This window comes from Sinohyriopsis cumingii, chromosome 19 (assembly GCF_028554795.1).
Source record: "Sinohyriopsis cumingii isolate HCF-2022 chromosome 19, ASM2855479v2, whole genome shotgun sequence".
NCBI classification, from domain to species: Eukaryota; Metazoa; Mollusca; class Bivalvia; order Unionida; family Unionidae; genus Sinohyriopsis; species Sinohyriopsis cumingii.
The window spans coordinates 13506919-13527450 of NC_142979.1; the positions used below are offsets into that span (position 1 = coordinate 13506919).

Here is a 20532-nt window from a genome sequence, read left to right on the forward strand (position 1 = left end):
CAGAACAAATTAGTGAAGCTACCAATAGGGAAATGACCTACCCATAAGATATTGTGAACATGGTACTGTGTAATTAAAGGAAATGTCTGATGCTTGCTCATAAATTTCTCAACCAGTGATACATTTTGCACTCGCAAACAAAACTGTCAGAGCTATTTAAATTAAGAACTATCAAGAGCAATGATCAAAACCAAATGCCACCCAACTACAGGAAGTGTACATGCACTTACTGATAAAGGATAATCTTTTTTGTTGGGAATGTTGAGGTCGTTCTTGGGATTTAACCTAAATGGAGTCTATATGGATATGAGTATTGTGAATATGTAAACTTTGAAACTGAAGGAGCATGGTATATATTTTGATAGTTTCCATTTACTATTTAAATTATTACTGTTTTTCTCTTCAACAAAAGCTTAATCTAAACAGAAGCAGTAAGATACAAATTAGAATTTAGGGTTGACATCTCTATCTTACTCATACCACCACTTCAGTGGCATAAGTTGTTAGAGCATCCACTTTGAATGCAGGTGGTATTGGGATCGAACCCCAGCTAAGTCATAACAAAGATTTATAAAAATGCTGCAAGCAACTGCCTCACTTGGCACTCAGCATTAATTGGGACTGGTGAGCCTTGATGTCTGGTTAATGTGACTGGGTGGGACATGATGTTATGAGTGCAGCATAATGCCCAGTGCTAGACATCACTATAAGCTGCTACACTACAGACATTATAGCACTATGACTGAAAAATTATTGAAGCTATGTCAAAAATCTAAATTGCACACACACACACTCATATCAGGCCATATTTTATTTTGATCACAAGGTGCAAGAAGAAGAATGCAGTGGAATACATATGCATCCTTCTCTCTCTCTTCAAAACAACACTGTGGAAAAAGTATGTCAGCATCAGTGATGCAATTTCCCTATTGCTGGTAATCTGAAATAGCATACAGTGATACCATTAATATTCATGAAGCCATAAGTTACTATAGTTTCATTCCACAGAACATCGTGAATTTTATCCTAACTGTAACTCAGCACATTTTTATGTCAGCATCATTAAATCTAGCTACAATTACACAATTTGTTTAAGATACTTCCTGTGAAATGAATTACGTACTTGTAGATACACTTAATGATGCTGACCTGAAAATCTACTGACTTACAGATAGGATATTATTTGTGATGCTGTGTGAAAAAGACAAAATTGAGGTAGTGATCTCGCCTTGTCATAAACTCAGCACTGACCTATATATGAAGGATGGAAAATTTAAAAAATCTGCAAAATTGACTTATACCTCGCACTGACTTATAGACAGGAAAATACGGTATGTATGTATGTTTTAGCATTTGACATGTCAGTACAAAAGTAGCTACATAGTTTTAAAAAAATGTACATATAAAGAATTACACAAAAAACTTCACGATGATAAAATTCTTCCAATATATAAAAACATGAAGTACTGCATGACAAAAGATAAAAGATACAATGAACTTGACTTGGGTCTTCCAGTTGCAATGTCACACCTAACTTGACTTGGGTCTTACAGTTGCAATGTGTCACACTTAACTTCATTTTAGATACAATGAACTTGACTTGGGTCTTCCAGTTGCAATGTGTCACACCTAACTTGACTTTGGCATAGCTGCCAACCTTCCAGGCTCACAATTAGTGAAAATAGGGATAAAAAGTCGTGAATTTGGACACGAATTCGTGAATAATACCATGACAATAACTCCGTCCACTCTGACTACTCCGACCGTCAATACTACACTATATCAAGTTCGCAAAATAAAAATAAAACACTACATATATGCAGAAATATTTATTTATCAAGACATGATACTGTGGCAGACTTGAACTTCCTCAACTGCTTGATCGTAAATTTGTTTTCTAAACAGTTCTGACTTCTTGCCTGCTGGTTGATCTTGGGGACTAAAATTGCTGACAAATTTTCTGCAGCTAAGGTGGCCTTAAAGTCTGTCTTATTTTTCCTCACTAAAGAAAATACTCTTTCGCTGTCACTGTTGCTGTGAGGAATGCACAGGAGCCGCAGCATTTTTGGTTCTTCCACAGGAAAATTTGGAAGCGATTTTCGAGTCCAGGAACATATGTCAGAACAAATGTTTAGCATGGTCTCCAGCTGATAAAGGTAGATTGTGTTCAACACAAGAAAACTCACAAATAATGCTTAAGCGTTGGTAGCCTGTGGGTCTTCCACCAATGGTTTAAAATATTCCAGAGATGAAATCTGCGAATTCTTAATTTTCCCAACTTCTACGTGTTTTTTGCAACCGACATTCTTCCTCACATCGTCTCTGCGATGGCACACTGAGTGCAAAAAGCATGAATGAATATCAATGCTTAATGGCAGAATGCACAGCCAATTTTTGATATATTCCAAATTAAACTTCACTTTTTGAGTAATACATTTCTTTTTTCGTGGCGGGGAAAACATTTTCAAAATCTTACATGCGATGCTGAACGTTAACCGGAATCGGTGTTTTGACGCATGCACGGACCAAATTTCCGGTTAGGCCCCAGTTTCTCTCAAAAGCATATGTAAAACTCCTCTTATACATATAGATTAAAATAGGCTAAAATGCTTGCAACCGGGCCAACTGTACTAATCGGCTGTAGATCTACTAATATCGTGACCAGCGGTACCGGACCGTTTTGGCAACTGCGAATATCACGACTAGCGCTTAACGGGAAATCTGTTATTTTATTAAAGATTTAAAATAATTGAGGATCGGAAAATTCGTGAATTTTTGTCTTACGGCGTGAATTCTAGAATCGCTGAAAAAGTCGTGAAATTCACACCAAATTCGTGAGGGTTGGCAGCTATTCTTTGGCCTTCCAGTTGCAATGTATCACGCCTAACTTCATTTTCATTCATTAACTTATTAAGCAGAAATAAAATTTGCAAAGGACATGACCAGGATGGATTATAAAATGATGCAGTGGTAAAGATAGGCTTAAATCTGTATGTCCCTTTATAAATATGATGCGGCAAACAATCACAATTCAAACTGTAACATACATCAAACAACATCACAGAGAAACATGTTGTGGAAGTTACACAAAATTTCAAATTTATGAAACTCGCAGAGACGCAAACCCATGAACATGTTTATCATAAATCCAAGCATCCATTTTTCACAATCTATTCAGCCAGTCTAGAATTAATAACAAATTTATTAAAAGTAACATACTTTTATCATGTGATGTTGCATCTTAATATAGCCTATACATACCTGAAACAAACAATTAAAGTCCAATAAAAAAAAGTCATGTATACCTTCCTCTGATTCTAAGACCCTGAATTCCTTCAACAAATCTGGCCACAACAACTATAAGCTGCAGTTTTTCTCAGGAATTATCTGTATCTTCTTATTCTCATCAACTCTGCCACCATTTTTCACCTTTTTACAGTCTGGTTGCCTGGTTAATGTTACCTACATTCTTTTATCCACATTGAGAAACTATATGTGTACCAGTCCATCACATATGTGCTGAAGTACTGTTTTTACTCAAAACCACTGGGAGAAAGAGGTATTGCTAGTTACTGGCCTTTGATAATGGCTTGCTAAAGTACTTCTTCTTTCCCATGTCCAAAAAGAAAAATCTTCTCAGAAAAATCTTCTCAAAATTTGAACATCCCCAAATTTAAATTGTTCTTCAAGATTTTCTTCAAATCAGAATAAGGAATTTTCCCCAAACATTTGGAATAAAGTCATTAATTACTTAAGAGTGCCGTTTACTGCAATGTGAAAGATAACATTTTATAACTTAGGAACACCCATGTTAGATGTATAGTCAAGATTTGCTATTTGATCTGACTATTGTGTGATATTATCATGATAGTAAAGAATAACAGCAGGTCATTATTAATCTCATTCTTTTTGGTATCCTGTAGTTGTGGCAAGGTGTTTTACATCTTTATTTCTGCAGATATATTATGATTGGTTATGTCCATCCATCCATGCACCTTTAATCCAGGCACACATCCATACATTATCTGCCATCCATCCAAGGCCCATTTATCCATCCAGCTATGCACAATATGTTCATCTATTCATGCACAATCTATTTGTCCAAACACCATATATCTATCTATGCCTCACACATCCATGCACTATTTGCATAATCTATCCATTCATCAATGCACCACCTAGCCATCCTTACTTGCACCATCTATCCATTCATACACCACCTGTCCATCCATCCATTCAAACACCATCTGCCTATCTACCCATTGTCCATCTGTCCATCCATCCATGTATGATCTATCCATCCATTCATGCACCATCTATCCATCCATCCATGCACCATCTATCCATGCACAATATGTCCATCCATTCATGCACTATCTAAACATTCAAATATCATCTGTCCATCCATCAAAGCATAATATACATATGCCTCAGCCATGCATCCAAGCACTACATGTACCATCTATCTATCCATCCATTCACCACCTAGCCATCTTTATTTGCACTATCTACCCATCTGCACACCATCTGTCCACTGATCAATCCACCGAAGCATCATCTTCCCATCTGTCCACCAATTGTCTGTCCAGCCATCCATGCACCATCTATCCATCCGTTCATGCAACATCCATCCATTCATGCAACATCTTTCCATCCATCCATGGATCATCTACTCATCCTTACAGGCACCATCTGTCCATCCATCCATGTATCAACTATCCATTGATACAACACCTGTTCATCCACTTCTACACATCTATCCATCCATAAATGCACCATACAGCTGGGGGTGGGGTGATCATAACTATGTACAATTTCGGAAGTATTACTGGATGACAAAGAAAGCCTTGTCCTAACAGTGTACAATTTACAGGAAGTATTACTGGTTGGCAATGAAAGCCTTGTCCAAACAGTATACAATTGAGGGCAGTATTACTGGATGACAAAGAAAGCCTTGTCCTAACAGTGTACAATTTACGGGAAGTATTACAGGATGGCAACGAAAGCCTTGTCCTAACAGTGTACAATTTACGAAAAGTATTACTGGAAAACTACTGGAAGACAATGAAAGCCTTGTCCTAACAGTGTACAATTTAGGCAAGTATTACTGGATGGCAACAAAAGCCTTGTCCTAACAGTGTACAATTTAGGTAAGTATTACTGGATGACAATGAAAGCCTTGTCCTAACAGTGTACAATTTAGGTAAGTATTACTGGATGACAATGAAAGCCTTATCCAAACAGTGTACAATTTAGGCAAGTATGACTAGATGACAATGAAAGCCTTGTCCTAACAGTGTACAATTTAGGCAAGTATGACTAGATGACAATGAAAGCCTTGTCCTAACAGTGTACAATTTAGGCAAGTATGACTAGATGACAATGAAAGCCTTGTCCTAACAGTGTACAATTTACGAAAAGTATTACTGGAAAACTACTGGATGACAATGAAAGCCTTGTCCTAACTCTGTGTGTGTGAGTGTGTGTGTGGGATTAGGATTTTTAAGATAGCTTTAACAATTCTTCAGTCATATCGCTACAATGTCTGTAGTGTGGCAGTTTATAATGATGTCTAGCACTGGGGCATCATGCCACAGACATGTAGCATGATATCCCACCCAGTCACATTATCCTGACACCAGGCCGACCAGTCCTAACACTAACCTCTTAATGCTAAGCGCCTAGCGAGGCAGCTGTCAGTACCATTTTTGTAAGTCTTCGGTATGACTCATCAGGTGTTCGAACCCACAACCTCCTGGTTCCGTGGCGGATGCTCAAACCACAAGACCATCGGAGCGGTCCCTCCTACCTGTGTAAAATTTAGGCAAGTATTACTGGATGACGACGAAAGCCTTGTCCTAACAGTGTACAATTTAGGCAAGTATTACTGGATGACAAAAGCCTTGTCCAAACGGTGTACAATTTAGGTAAGTCTTACTGGATGACAACGAATGCCTTGTCCTAACAGTGTACAATTTAGGCAAGTATTACTAGATGGCAAAAGCCTTGTCCAAATGGTGTACAGTTTAGGCAAGTATTACTGGATGACAATGAAAGCCTTATCCTAACAGTGTACAATTTAGGCAAGTATGACTAGATGACAATGAAAGCCTTGTCCTAACAGTGTACAATTTAGGCAAGTATTACTGGATGGCAATGAAAGCCTTATCCTAACAGTGTACAATTTAGGCAAGTATTACTGGATGACAATGAAAGCCTTGTCCTAACAGTGTACAATTTAGGCAAGTATTACTGGATGACAATGAAAGCCTTGTCCTAACAGTGTACAATTTAGGGAAGTATTACTGGATGACAATGATAGCCTTATCCAAACAGTGTACAATTTAGGCAAGTATGACTAGATGACAATGAAAGCCTTGTCCTAACAGTGTACAATTTAGGCAAGTATTACTGGATGACAATGAAAGCCTTATCCAAACAGTGTACAATTTAGGCAAGTATGACTAGATGACAATGAAAGCCTTGTCCTAACAGTGTACAATTTAGGCAAGTATTACTGGATGACAATGAAAGCCTTGTCCTAACAGTGTACAATTTAGGCAAGTATTACTGGACGACAATGAAAGCCTTGTCCTAACAGTGTACAATTTAGGCAAGTATTACTAGATGACAATGAAAGCCTTGTCCTAACAGTGTACAATTTAGGCATGTATTACTGGATGACAATGAAAGCCTTGTCCTAACAGTGTACAATTTAGGCAAGTATTACTGGATGACAATGAAAGCCTTGTCCTAACAGTGTACAATTTAGGCAAGTATTACTGGATGACAATGAAAGCCTTATCCAAACAGTGTACAATTTAGGGAAGTATTACTAAATTTTTATATATATATTAAGCTCACCTTTATCTCCATCCTTCAATGTGATAAATCTGACAGGGCTGTGATTCACCCGTACAGCTGTACATAAACCAAATGGAGAGAAGGGATCTGAAAAAGCAAAAAATCTACAATCATTATCTGAGATCCACATTATGAAAACTGCTACTTACCCATGTGTAATCTATTTTATACTGTATGTATCCTTTTATACTGCACAGCAAACATCCCAGACCTAGATCAACTGATACTGCATAATTTACTGGTAGATCAGGGTCCATGCTGTTGAATCTACTTGTTATTTAAAGTGAATAGTATAAATTTGACCTCAATTTCATGAAAGAACACAAGTTTAGACAGTTGATGTAAATTTAAAGCATTAAGATTATGAAATTATGTGTGCTTCACAAACTAGAGAAATTTTGGTGTGTGTGTGTGTGTGTGTATATATGTAAAAATATATATACAGAAATGTAATAAACTGACTACGAACAGTGCAGGGGCCCCGAGTGGCCGAAAGCACTCTCCGTTGCAGATCACTGCCATCTCACCTCTGTCTGTGTGGGTTCGAGTCTAGGATTCAGCCAATGTGGGTATGTGAGAAAGCTTGCCAGTAGCTTTTCATGGGTCGGTGGTTCTTCCTGGGGTTTTCCCCAGGTTCTTCCTCCACCATTAATACTGGCCGTGTGCTGAAAAATGGCATTAAACCCCACAACAACAACAACGAACAGTGCAAAACTAGTATCTAACTAGCCTAAGCACTTTCGACTCTTAATGAGTCTTTTTCAAAGGCAAATATAAAACATAGACAAGACAAACAAGTAAAACAGAAAAACCTTTGTCTTTGCAAAACTTTACATGACTATGACTTGTTGCGGATACTGGAAGATATTTTATATTGATCTAGAAAACAATGAGCCATAGCGACATCTCTTATTTTATGTTAATTTATGTACGCGCAAATTCTATCCTGGATATTTCATTGTTATAGTTCTAATTATAGGCTACTGGGTAACTAATAAGCAAATTTAGAGAATTATTGAAAAGAAACATGTCGCATGCAAAAAGATAATTTTATTTGTGAATGGCTGTCTTTTTCTAGTCTTCTTGGTTTAAATCAATCCCTGACAAACGTGGGTTTAAATCAATCCCTGACAAACGTGATCCCTTGCTGGATCCAGTGCACTTGAAAGGACTGTTATTTGCCATATGATCTGTATTCTTTTATATATATATATATATATATATATATATATATATATATATATATATATATATATATATATATAGTGCACAAATTATACTTTTGCATTGGAGATAGATAATTACTCAGTAAAATATCATACACCATTGGCAAGACTGATGATGTCAACAAAACAACATAATAATTACAAAACAAAAAAATTCAGAAACTATTAGCCATATTATATCAATATATTATTTCTCATTAAAGCAGGTAGCTGGCATGTGTGCTTTACAAGCATGTATGTGTGTGTGCATGTGTGTATATGTATGTGTGTATATGTGTGTGTATGTGTATATGTATGTGTGTATATGTATGTGTGTATACGTATGTGTGTATATGTATGTGTGTATGTGTATGTGTGTATATGTATGTGTGTATATGTGTGTGCATGTGTATATGTGTATATGTGTGTGTATGTGTGTATATGTATGTATGTATGTATGTATGTGTATATATATGTGTGAGAGAATATTAGGAGGCATGTGAGCTTAAAGTGTACATGTGTGTGTATGAGAGAGAGAGAGAGAGAGAGAAAGAGAGAAAGAGAGAGAGAGAGAGAGAGAACATAAAGTCAACGAATACATAAATATATAAATGAACATGCTTCATAAAGAAAATATCAGACTTCATAATTTCTCAGAATCAAATGATTATCAAACTGAATTGCTTATACTGACTAATTTCTATGAAAATGTGAACATGCTGTCAGTCCTTATTTTCAATAAAAATACCAGAAGAGTTCACTATCATAAAAAAAAAGTTAGCTGTGACATTTACGCTGTCCTCTATACGACCTACAACCTTCAAAAGTATTTTATTTTCAAAGCAACAGACAAATAACATTTTATTGGTTTTAATTTCACTCTAAATTAGTTGACTTTTATCAATGTAAGACCATTAATTGAAAAAGGCCTCATTCGTCCATATGCTGTACACTCCCTATCAGTTCATCCAACTTTTTGGGAAAAAAATATATTGTACACTTTTAGGTTCACGACTATAATTGTCGCGTTAAGATTTATTTAAACAAACACTGAGTTGTTCTGTCTTCCTATTAATGTTTATCCTTTTCTCTACAAATTCTTAAAAGTTTAATAACTGACTTTTACTTTAGAAACTAGGTTCATGTTTTGTAAAACATGTAAGCCCCCCACCCATCAATCCCCACAGATAAAATTCATCAAAACAAAACTTTGCTGAATGCTATTTCTTGCTGTGGCATAAAATAGATATGTCACCCAATCACATTAACACTGGGTTACTTGGTATGAAGAGAAAGAGATGCTTAATGAAATACAGGCGGACAGACCACCATCATGTCTAGCAATTAGCCTCTCCTTGACAATTAATCAGCCAAGACACTTGTCTGGTATATGATGACTTGGAGAGAAATACAATACTGGGTGCACGAACAGAGGAGTTCTCATACCATAGCAAGCAGTTCATGTGATAAAGGTTTATCTTCCCCTAGAAAATCAGTTACCAACACAGACTTGTCCAACATTCCAAGGCCCACCTTTTGTATATGTGACCTTTCCAACTACAGCAAGCTTCGAGATTGGTCTTCAAGATCCTGATAGAAATGGCCTTCTCCTTTTGCATCCATCTGACACTGACTTGTGAAACAGGGCAGTAATCGGATGAAATGATGTTTGTGTAACTTTCCAGTGTTATTCCCACTATTCACCACTCCCCGTCTTGCCACTAGCATCTCAAGTGTCGGATTTTAGCTGGGAACATTATCCGATAGTTTAGGTAACCAGAAATAGGGAATGGAGTGCCACTGCATGGGGAATATATAGAAGCAGCCAAGATAGAGCAAGTTTCCTGCCACACTGAGAAGGATAAGGAACAGAAGAAACTCCCTTGCCAAGACATCAGTTTTCACACAGACTGACTCCAAGGCATCAACAGTCTGAGTAAAAATCAGTTAAGGTTGAGGCAAATTAGGAACTCCATACCAAGGTGCATAAAACACTGAGAAGGAAAAGACTTGTCCCCATTAACCAGAAAACATAAACTGCATAGGAGGGTAAAGAGGCATTTCAGGTCTTTAACTAGAACTAAACCTACAATCATCACTGTGAATGACATATTAAAAAGGGCAATTATGCAGTCCAACATTCTGGTGAAGGCCCAAGGCCTGACATTCAAAATGGATAGTCAAGTCGAAGGGTGTGGAATTGGTGCACTGCACTGTGGTAATTTAAGCAAAGAAAATTTGAGAGATATTGGATGTTTGTTGATATGTATGGGTTAGAGAGAACCTGATTACCATATAGACCATCCCTTCTCCGTTTTGAACTCTTTTTGTAGAAATTAACTGAATGAGCCAGCTAATATCTATAGCCAATCACAGTTTCCCACTGGCTTTTGGCACCAGAGAGAGTCACGAATAAATGCCAAGCAATTCTGGTTTCGAACTATCTCCACCACCCACTTGACAGTAGAAGCTTTATCTCCTTCGGTAAAATGTCCATTCTGTATCATGACATGTAACTGTACATCACTTCCACATATAATCAACAACAAAGTGGTGACATTTAAAATAGCTGTTGTTAGGAATTAACAAGTGTGCAACTACAATGATATATCTGACTGAAGCAGTCTCTGAGAGTAATTCATGCTTTGATGCATTAGTTCATTTGTCTTTGTTTAGAGGGAGGCAACTCCACCTTTACTCATGTAAAAATTAATTTTCTTGTAGTTCTTTGTCTACAGTGGATACTAGTGATTTGGCGTGCAGAGGGAGGCAACTCCTATATTACTCACATAAAATATTTTGGTCTTATGGAATTTGCCTGTTATTTTATTTATTTCATGACATTAATGTTCACAACTGGTGACCAGGAAACCATGACAAATTATCTCTATAATATTCACAAAAATCAATGATTTAAAACCTAAAAGATTCTGGAAACTCCCATTGTGTTTTTTATTACCAAATGGAAAATTATTCAACAGTGTTTCCTGTCTCAATTATTGCAAACAATTTTTCAGTTATATACTAGGCTCAAACCATCCATTACTAACAGCTGTATGAACACCACAAAATGATGGCTTCTGCTTGATTTGCATCAACATAATTACCAACATTGTGTACACTGACAACACGTCTGACCATAGGGCTCCCACACTTATGAAATAAATTCCTGATCTTTCCCAGAATGAAATTTATTTTTTCAAGGTACACTTATGACCATTATTGAGCAGAATCAAGAACATTATGGCTCAGAAAACAATCATTTTTAAAATCAATACCTGTTTATCTTCTGAGACTCTCTCATACCAACTCGTACTAATTTCAATAAGACGTCTGATCATACATAAAACAGGTATACAGAACATACAAAGAAATGCTAACTATAAAAAAATATGATCAGGAAGATTTTATGACATTCTTATCCAGGTACTATTTACCATAATGCACCCTAAGGTATAACCCGCATCCAAATTTTTCAACCCAGAATGTGGTCAAAAACTTTAGTTTGGCATTTATGTGCAAATGGTAAATACATTTCAAAATCTTAATGAGTCTTTTTTGTCATGAAATAGTTATTCTGCCATTTACCTTTAGCAGTCACTTATTACCTATAAAACACCACAATGAATCAATAGAGCATTGATAAGGATAAAGACACAATGAAGTATCAAATATTGTGATTTAAGATAACAAACAAAAAAAACAAGCTTAATTTCCAAAGAAAAATGAATTTGTACAGTAGTTAAATTAACACATTCTTTTGTTTCATGACATGTGTTACTGTAATAGACAATACAGTCAGTAAACTGATGTCATTTAAAAGTGACAAGAAAATTAACACCACTTGAATTCTGAACATGATATATCAGCTGAACCATGAAGAAAGAAATTAAATAACTGACAGAAAAAATATCTGACTAGCAGTTTTTGACAGCTGCTTATTTACAGGTATTATCACCAGATTTGTTCCACTACAATGTGGTAGTTTGTACAGCTTTAAAAATAAAAATTATAAAATGCTGGTGTCAGTTCATCTTGTATGTACATAGTGAGACAACGAAGATTATATAACTATGGTAAGCAAAGATTCTAACCTAGACTCTTTAGTTGACTGTTTTTAGCAACTTCCTGTTTCTGCAAAACCATGGCAACAGCAGCCTGACAGAGTGCAGATATAGGCAGAGTTCTTTCTGGGAATAGTTCTTTAGAATGTTGAGGAATGAAATTGGTGTGGACATCACCTTCAATAAATTTAGGATGGCGGGCTAGATCTGTCAGGAACTGGATGTTTGTATTTAATCCAAGGACCTGAAAAAAAACACAAATGCAACATTTGGTACAGTAAATATTTTAATTTATAAATAAAAACTTATTACAATTACTTCAATTTACAATTAAGAACTTTTAATCATATACATTCATAAAGCAGATTTTGTGTTTTTAAATAAAACATTTCACCAAAATCTTAGAAAAATGAACATAATGGCATAAATTCAAAATGCCTGACATTTTGAATCCATTTGTAAGATAAATGCATGAATTCAACTGTAGGTCACATACTGGTATAAAAATAGTAGATCAGAATGATCCGATTCACAATATTCCATAATATGTTAATTCGACATGCCTTACCAATAAATAATGAAAGTTTAGTTGACATTTTTGTGATTCACAGTGCCTTTTAAATGTCACTGTCTAATTTCATCTCAAACAAAGTCCAGGAATTCATCTGACTCCTGCACACTATGCATCAGCTGCCATGCATACTTGATTGACACTGATCAGTGTGATGAAATGCATCGTTATCCAATGATTAAAGCATGATACTTCCATCAATCAAGCCTGTCTTTTTAGTGCCAGATCCATTATCCTGTGTAAATATCACAAAAGAATGGCTGATGACAGATTTGAAAAACTGTTACTCTTCCCGCTAAACAGCACTTTACTAGCTTTTGATTTGTTTTGATCTATTTATACGATTTTGAAACTGTTCTACTGTTAAAAAAAAACTTTAAAAATTTGGTGAAATAAGTTCGGCAATATTGTATTAAAATGTGTTACAGTCAACTCTTAGTGGAAAGAACATTGTTCTGTGCAAAACATCAATTAATCAATGAGAACTGTGAGTTGTAAAAGACTGAACAGAAGTAATGTAACTGTACTGTAACTACCCAGATAAAAAGTAATTGTAACTGATTACTTCAGTGATTGTGAACAACTACTACAATTTTTATAGTAATTGCAATTTTAATAATTACCATTGCAACAGTAATCTAAGACAGGTCTGCAGATATTTTACTTTTTCTCAGTTTTACAAACCTGGTAGTCCATAAGTGCAGCTCTGCATCTCCTAAGAGCAGCTTGTCGGTCCTCTGCCCAAACGATCAGCTTGGCAATCATAGGGTCATAATGCACAGACACCTCATCTCCTGCAACAAGAAATGGATGTCTGTTGCTTTTTTGCTTATTTGACAAGTTTAAATCTTAAGTGATTGATCATGATAGGAGTAGCAGTATCAATAATCTTACTGCTTAACATTAATTACTGTATTATCACTAATTTTTGTGGGGTACCAATTTTTGTGGGGTACCAATTTTTGTGGATTTCACTGTTGCCCAGAACCACAAATTTAAAGACAGCAAAGAATTAGCCACATATGATAAAGACCCCCTCCACCTCCACTTTCTCAGTGTTTCATTCATAGAGATCAGCAAAGCAGTCTAATAAATACAGTATCGGGTAGCTGTTATTTCCACTCACTGCCTTATAATAAATACAGTATTGGGTAGCTGTTATTTCCACTCACTGCCTTATAATAAATACAGTATTGGGTAGCTGTCATTTCCACTCACTGCCTTATAATAAATACAGTATTGGGTAGATGTTATTTCCACTCACTGCCTTATAATAAATACAGTATTGGGTAGCTGTTATTTCCACTCACTGCCTTATAATGATATGTTGTGATATAAGGAAGGATAGAGAGAAAAAAAGAAAAAGCATAAGGTATTCAAGCACTAGCATGACTGGAAATCAAAGAAAGAATAATATATCATACTAGTATATGAAAATTGAATTTAGTATTTATTCAAACTGATTCTTCATTCAGATGAAATTGTTGTTGAAAAATCTAATTCTTTTTGAAAACATGCCTTGTTTTATCCATGTATGCTTAATCCAAATGAACAAAATGGCTGTAAAATACACGAACTATGACTTAAAGTACAATTACTAAATGAAACACTAGGTATACACACCAATTACAACTGAGTAACAAGGCTGACTCTTCTCTCATTTTTGGGCAAAACCACTGAATCAACATTGTGTCACTCAAATCTGCTAGTACACAAATTTTTATCCAATATAATATCCTCAACCTGCTGAATTAAACAAGTCTAGCATTCTCAAAGCCATGGATAAAAAGGTACTATCTTTCATTTGAGCCACAATTAGCTTGAACTGGCTTGAGGATGAAGTGTTATGCAAAGTCTAGTGGTAAAAGCTGGTTCCTACATCAGGTAGACTAAAGCAAAAGATTGATTCCATTGTTTTTTTTAGTTTTGTTAGCATCTTCACACTTTGATGGGCTCTGATACTGACACTGCTTGCTAACTGCATTGAACAAGGGGCACTGGTCATGTGTTTGTTTCACATTTGGAATGATCATATTATCTAAACCAACAGGGATCTAAGTTGAATTTTATCACTGTTAGGCCACTGTGTTAATACCATGGTCTTCAGATGATACAACTTTATTAACTTAGTGCTGATGGTTGAATCGGCTCCCTTGATGTTGTGCACAAGTTACTGATCTTGAACAGTGTTTGATTTGTGCTCGACATACAGGCTTGCAGTACTGTTTTACCCACTCAAACATCCATGGTTTGTTGTTGGCATAGTTTTGCTCTTTTGTGTTCTTTATTTGGAGTCTTTCTAGAGGAAAATCAAAACAAGTTACAATTCAACGAATTTCTCTAGTATCACAACTTAAATCCCGCTTGGCATGTTTAATAAATATCAAAAGGGTGATGTTGCTGAATTTCTTGCTTTGTTCAGTTTTAATTTAAATAGGAACCTGACAGTGAACAGAAATAGGTCAATCTGCTGACTTTGTACCTTGTCTGATTCCAGTGTCAATGCGTGTATGCCAATCTGTAGCTGGGGTGGACAGGTGTAGTAAGGGACCAGCCCCTGGCATGAAACTGTTGTTAGGGTCCTCAGCATATATTCGGGCCTCAAAAGCATGACCCCTTAGTTTGATCTCCCCTTGAGTGAGAGGAAGTTTCTCTCCACCAGCAACCTGAAAAGGAGTAGACCTAGTAAGAACCAAACTTCTTAAATAATAAGAGCAGTTTATCTAGTGCATTTTTTTGGTTTTAAGAAAACTAATTCTTTGTAGCTACTGCAAAAATCATTAATTTGTTGACTGCTCATGTAAGAACAAATGATTTACAGAGTTCTAACATTTGCTTGAACTGTCAATAAAACTTCACATCAACTGGTGAAGTCTTTGGGACCAGAATTGTTTCTCAAATTCCAGCATATATTTAAATTTAAGTCCACAATATATGATTTCTACATCATATGCTACAAAGATAAAAAACACGATTAACAATGCTATAAATGTGTACAATTAACAATGCTTTAAGATAAACCTTACAACCAATAGTGCTATAAATGACATAAACCCTACAATTAACAGTGCTATAAATTAGACAAGCCTAAAAATTAACAGTACTGTGATAGTGTGTGCAGGTGTGTATGATTTGGATTTTTAACATATCTTTAACAATTTTTCAGTCATATTGCTAAGATGTCTGCAGTGTGGCAGTTTATAGTGATGTCTTGCACTGGGGCATCATGCTGCAGACATGTAGCATCATGTCCCACCCAGTCACATTATCCTGACACCAGGCTGACCAGCAGCAACCACTACAGAATTGTCTGACATTACAAGAATTACTTCCTTCAATCACTCACCACAAACAAAAGGCATTCACTGTAGCCTTCATTTTCAAAAGGTTTTTATGAAAAGCTTTCTTTTGTGAGCTCCAGTTGCCACTAAACATGGTGAAGTGAGGCAACAGCTGGACAAACTGATGTCTAGCTCAGATTCCTCCATCGAGATTCCTGCTTGTCTTGCCACTGATGCAGGAACAGCTATAATCTGGTCAAGATCATGATGTGTTTAACTAGACAACTGGAAAATGGGATCCAATGAGTTTGCAGAGTCAGAGGGTGCATATAAAGGTGGCATGGAAGAGTTAAATCTGCCACTGCATTTAGTAAATTGGTTTGCACAAACTCCCTCACAGAAACCAACTTCCCATTTGAGAAAAACTTCTGAGCTTAATAATCTGTGCAATTTAAGGACAACAAACAAGATTAAGCTGGGTCAGAAATTCCATTTCCTGATGGATGAATGCCGAGAGGGGACAAGATCTGACTTTTTCAACTTCACTAGAAAGCCCAGGTAGGTGAATGCCGAGAGGGGACAAGATCTGACTTTTTCAACTCCACTAGAAAGCCCAGGTGGGTGAATGCCAAGGGGACAAGATCTGACTTTTTCCACTTCACTAGAAAGCCCAGGTGGGTGAATGCCGAGAGGGGACAAGATCAGACTTTTTCCACTTCACTAGAAAGCCCAGGTGGGTGAATGCCGAGAGGGGACAAGATCGGACTTTTTCCACTTCACTAGAAAGCCCAGGTGGGTGAATGCCGAGAGGAGACAAGATCGGCCTTTTTCCACTTCACTAGAAAGCCCAGGTGGGTGAATACCGAGAGGGGACAAGATCGGACTTTTTCCACTTCACTAGAAAGCCCATGTTGGTGAAAAGTGAGACAGGGCTGATCATTTCCTGTAGCAAAAACAGTACTTACCACATATTTCTGAATAAGGAAACAACATAGCTAAATATTTCTGTAAACACCCATGGGCTAAAATATTACCTGAAAAGTGAAGATAAAAATTAGTAAATTGTTCCTGATAATGCAAACTGAAGAAACCTATCAATTCCGATCAATGGATGGATCAGGAAATGGAAGTAAATATACGTCAGATTGAGACTAATGGAAAGGCATACTGATGGAGATATTTCCATCCTGAATTTTGGTAACAACTGTCTATCAGCCTGAGATCTATAACTGACCTTGAATAAAATCCTAGAAAGTTCTGTTTGAAAACTATCTATTGCCCATTTGGAAGATTAGCTACCCGATTTATTGTTACAATTTCTTCTGTAATAGGATCTGTAAGAATCTACATTTTAGATGGGTAAAATGAATGGGTTGGGGGCTGGATAAACAAAATCAGAAGCCACTCTGAAACTACATGGACCACCCAGTCCTTGTTCAGAAAAAGGTTGATCCAAGCATGACTGAAATGGAGCAGTCTTGCATAGACATGAAGACTGGTGGTGAGGTTAACAAGTCATTCATCATTCACAATTGTTGGGTGGCTTAAGGAACAAGAAACTTCGTTTCTTCCTTGTTAAACGGACATCTATGTTGAAATGTCTGCTGCTATCTGAAGCCTTGTTGCAGCTGTGTTTACTTTTACTAAGAGGGATATATTCATCTCTGCCTCAGGACATCGCTACCTTGTTAAAGTCACTGTTAGGGACAAAAAGGTAGTGGAGTAGTACAGAAATCTGTAGGGTTTTATATATCCTCTATCTGGCCACCAAACAACAGCCAAAGTTGCAAAGCCATGGACTGATGCAGCTTCAGGAATGATAAATGTTGAATAATGTCATGTATCAAATTAGGATTCAATGAAGCTGTAAGGTAATTTGCCACTGAGTGGTGAGCTGCTGAATTAATCACTTTGGCAACAAAAAAAACCATCAAAGATAACAACTCTATCATTGATCATGCCAAGCTGGAATAAAGGTATGGCAGGATGGTTAACAACTGGTATGGCCACATGTAGTTATGATAGCTAGAATTACAAATCAGCTAAATCAGAATCAAAACCCCTGTGGACCTTAAGGCATGCCTAACTATCCCCAGCAAAACAATAGCAGTATTAGTATGGCAGAATGAAGGGCGACTATTCCCTTTAAAAAATGCAACTGCACTATCACTGCCTTGATCAATCTCCTCATTTGTGACTTGCTGAAGATTTTAGCCTGGAAGCTGACAGCCTTTTCATGGGTATCTTTTTTATTTCAGGTGTAAACTCAATGCAGTACACTCCCAAAATTTTGTCTCATTCTTCAATTTCATCTTCCTCTCTTTTGTCTTGATGTTCTTTCTAAGGGCAGAAGACCATGTCCCCTCTGACTAAGACCTGCAAATTGTACATGGTGTTGCAGAAGTACATTTCATACAAGCAGGCAAAACCAAGACTATCTTTGCTGACCTTGTACCTCTGACATTTATAACAGTTCATGACAACCGCTCCGATGGCCTAAGTGGTTAGAGCATCAGCCTCGGATTTGGTAGGTCACGGGTTCAAACCCTGGCTGAGTCATATCAAACACATTATAAAAATGGTATTGACAGATTCCTCGGTAGGTGCTTAGCATTATGTGGTTAGTGTTAGGACTGGTTGGCCTGATGCCATAGGTATACGACTGAAAAAATTGTTAAAAGCTATGTTAAAAATTCACATCACACACACACAGAGTTCATGACCATTGCTTCTAAAATTCAAGAACTTCAAAGACAAAACAGCAATGTCAACCTAAAATATGAAAATTCAACTAAATCACCCATAATATCACAAAATATCAAATTTGATTGTTATTCAAAATACTATCATATACAGCTTACTAGGTCAGAAAAAACTAAGTCCAAAATATTCTAGGAATATGAAACTATATTCACAAAAATTTCAATAAAGCTAATCAATCATTTATGGACACTACAAAACATAACTTTAAATAACACACAATGCACAGGTTCAATAGACACTTTATTGTACATATAAATGTATCACTGGCATAACGGGGGCATATCCAGTCACAGCACACTGCACCAGCCCAGCTCTGAATTTCTTCCATAGGAATACCTCAGGAAGAAAGACCTGGGGGAGGTTGTAGGGATGTGAAGAGTGTCTGACACCTGTATGTGGAGCCGAAAGGGGCTGATACGAGGTATATAGGGACACTGATAACCGAAACTCTACAAGTTCAATCCAGAGGATGCTATGATAACAAACACCAGCTGATATTCCATACATGCACCGTAGGAAGCGGGTATGAAGTATATGGGCATAATAGTTAGTACAATGAAGTACTGACACAAACTGGAATTTAAAAGCAAAGTTGTGAATACATGAAACCTGGCAATGGACCAAAGAAAGTGAAGGGAGCACTGCAACCATGGAACAGTGTGACTGTAATAAGACAACCAAACTATGTTCACAACAAGTTTCAACAAAGGTGATCAATCATTTACGGACACTACAAAACATAATAATTCATAACACAAAACATAATAATTCACCTCAGTTATAGATGGATCATTCAAAATTATGACAGTTTTGAGGGATTCGATGCAATAAAGTACTGCTGCAAAAACTTAAAGTAGATTACTACTGGTGCCACCTGGTGGGGGTAAGGTGAGACAATGGGTAAAAATTTCTTCCCTGTGTGTGTGTGTGTCTGTGCTTGTGTGTGCATGTATGCATGTGTGGGCAAACATATTACAATGAAAAATTTTCATCTCAAAGTTTCTGTAAGTTTGGATTTCAATAGGTAGTTCAGCTTATATTCCCAACATTTGTGTCATCAGGGAAAAATGTTTTTAAACAAGAAATCAGAAAATGACTGTTTTCACAAAAGTAAGTAATATCAAGGTAATTCAATTACAGAGGATAAACATATCAGCCTGAACGTTTTTTTAATACATTTTCTGTCTGTAATATCTGACATAACAGCCTCTACATTTTCTGTCTGTAATATCTGACATAACAGCCTCTACATTTTCTGTCTGCAATATTTTGACATATCAGCCTGTACACAATTGTATATTTTCTGTCTGTAATATTTTGACATATCAGCCTGTACACAATTGTACATTTTCTGTCTGTAATTTCGGACATAACAGCCTCTACATTTTCTGTCTGTAATATCTGACATATCGGCATGTACAAAATTGTGCATTTTCTGTCTGCAACATCTGGCATATCAGCCTGTACACAACTGTACATTTTCTGTCTGTAATATCTGACACAACAGCCTCTATATTTTCTGTCTGCAATATCTGACATATCAGCCTGTACATAACTGTACATTTTCTGTCTGCAATAACTGACATATCAGCCTCTACATTTTTTGTCAGTAATAAATGACATATAAGCCTGTACACAATTGTACATTTTCTGACTGTAATTTTTGACAGAACTGCCTCTACATTTTCTGTCTGCAATATCGGACATATCAGCCTGTACACAAATGTACATGTTCCGTCTGCAATATCTGACATATCAGCCTGTACACAATTTGTACATTTTCT

At 36.5% G+C, this 20532-nt stretch overlaps 1 protein-coding gene across 1 annotated transcript in view; it reads right to left on the reverse strand.

The window, feature by feature from the left end:
• LOC149775153 (methylcrotonoyl-CoA carboxylase subunit alpha, mitochondrial-like) overlaps positions 1-20532 on the reverse strand; it is a 70599-nt gene that overhangs the window by 14164 nt on the left and 35903 nt on the right. Inside the window, exons 11-14 of the mRNA XM_089943083.1 lie at positions 15187-15370; positions 13389-13498; positions 12164-12377; positions 6865-6951 (exon numbers count right to left, since the gene is read on the reverse strand). Of these exons, the coding sequence (XP_089799209.1) occupies positions 6865-6951; positions 12164-12377; positions 13389-13498; positions 15187-15370 (595 nt within the window). The remainder of the gene's footprint in view (positions 1-6864; positions 6952-12163; positions 12378-13388; positions 13499-15186; positions 15371-20532) is intronic.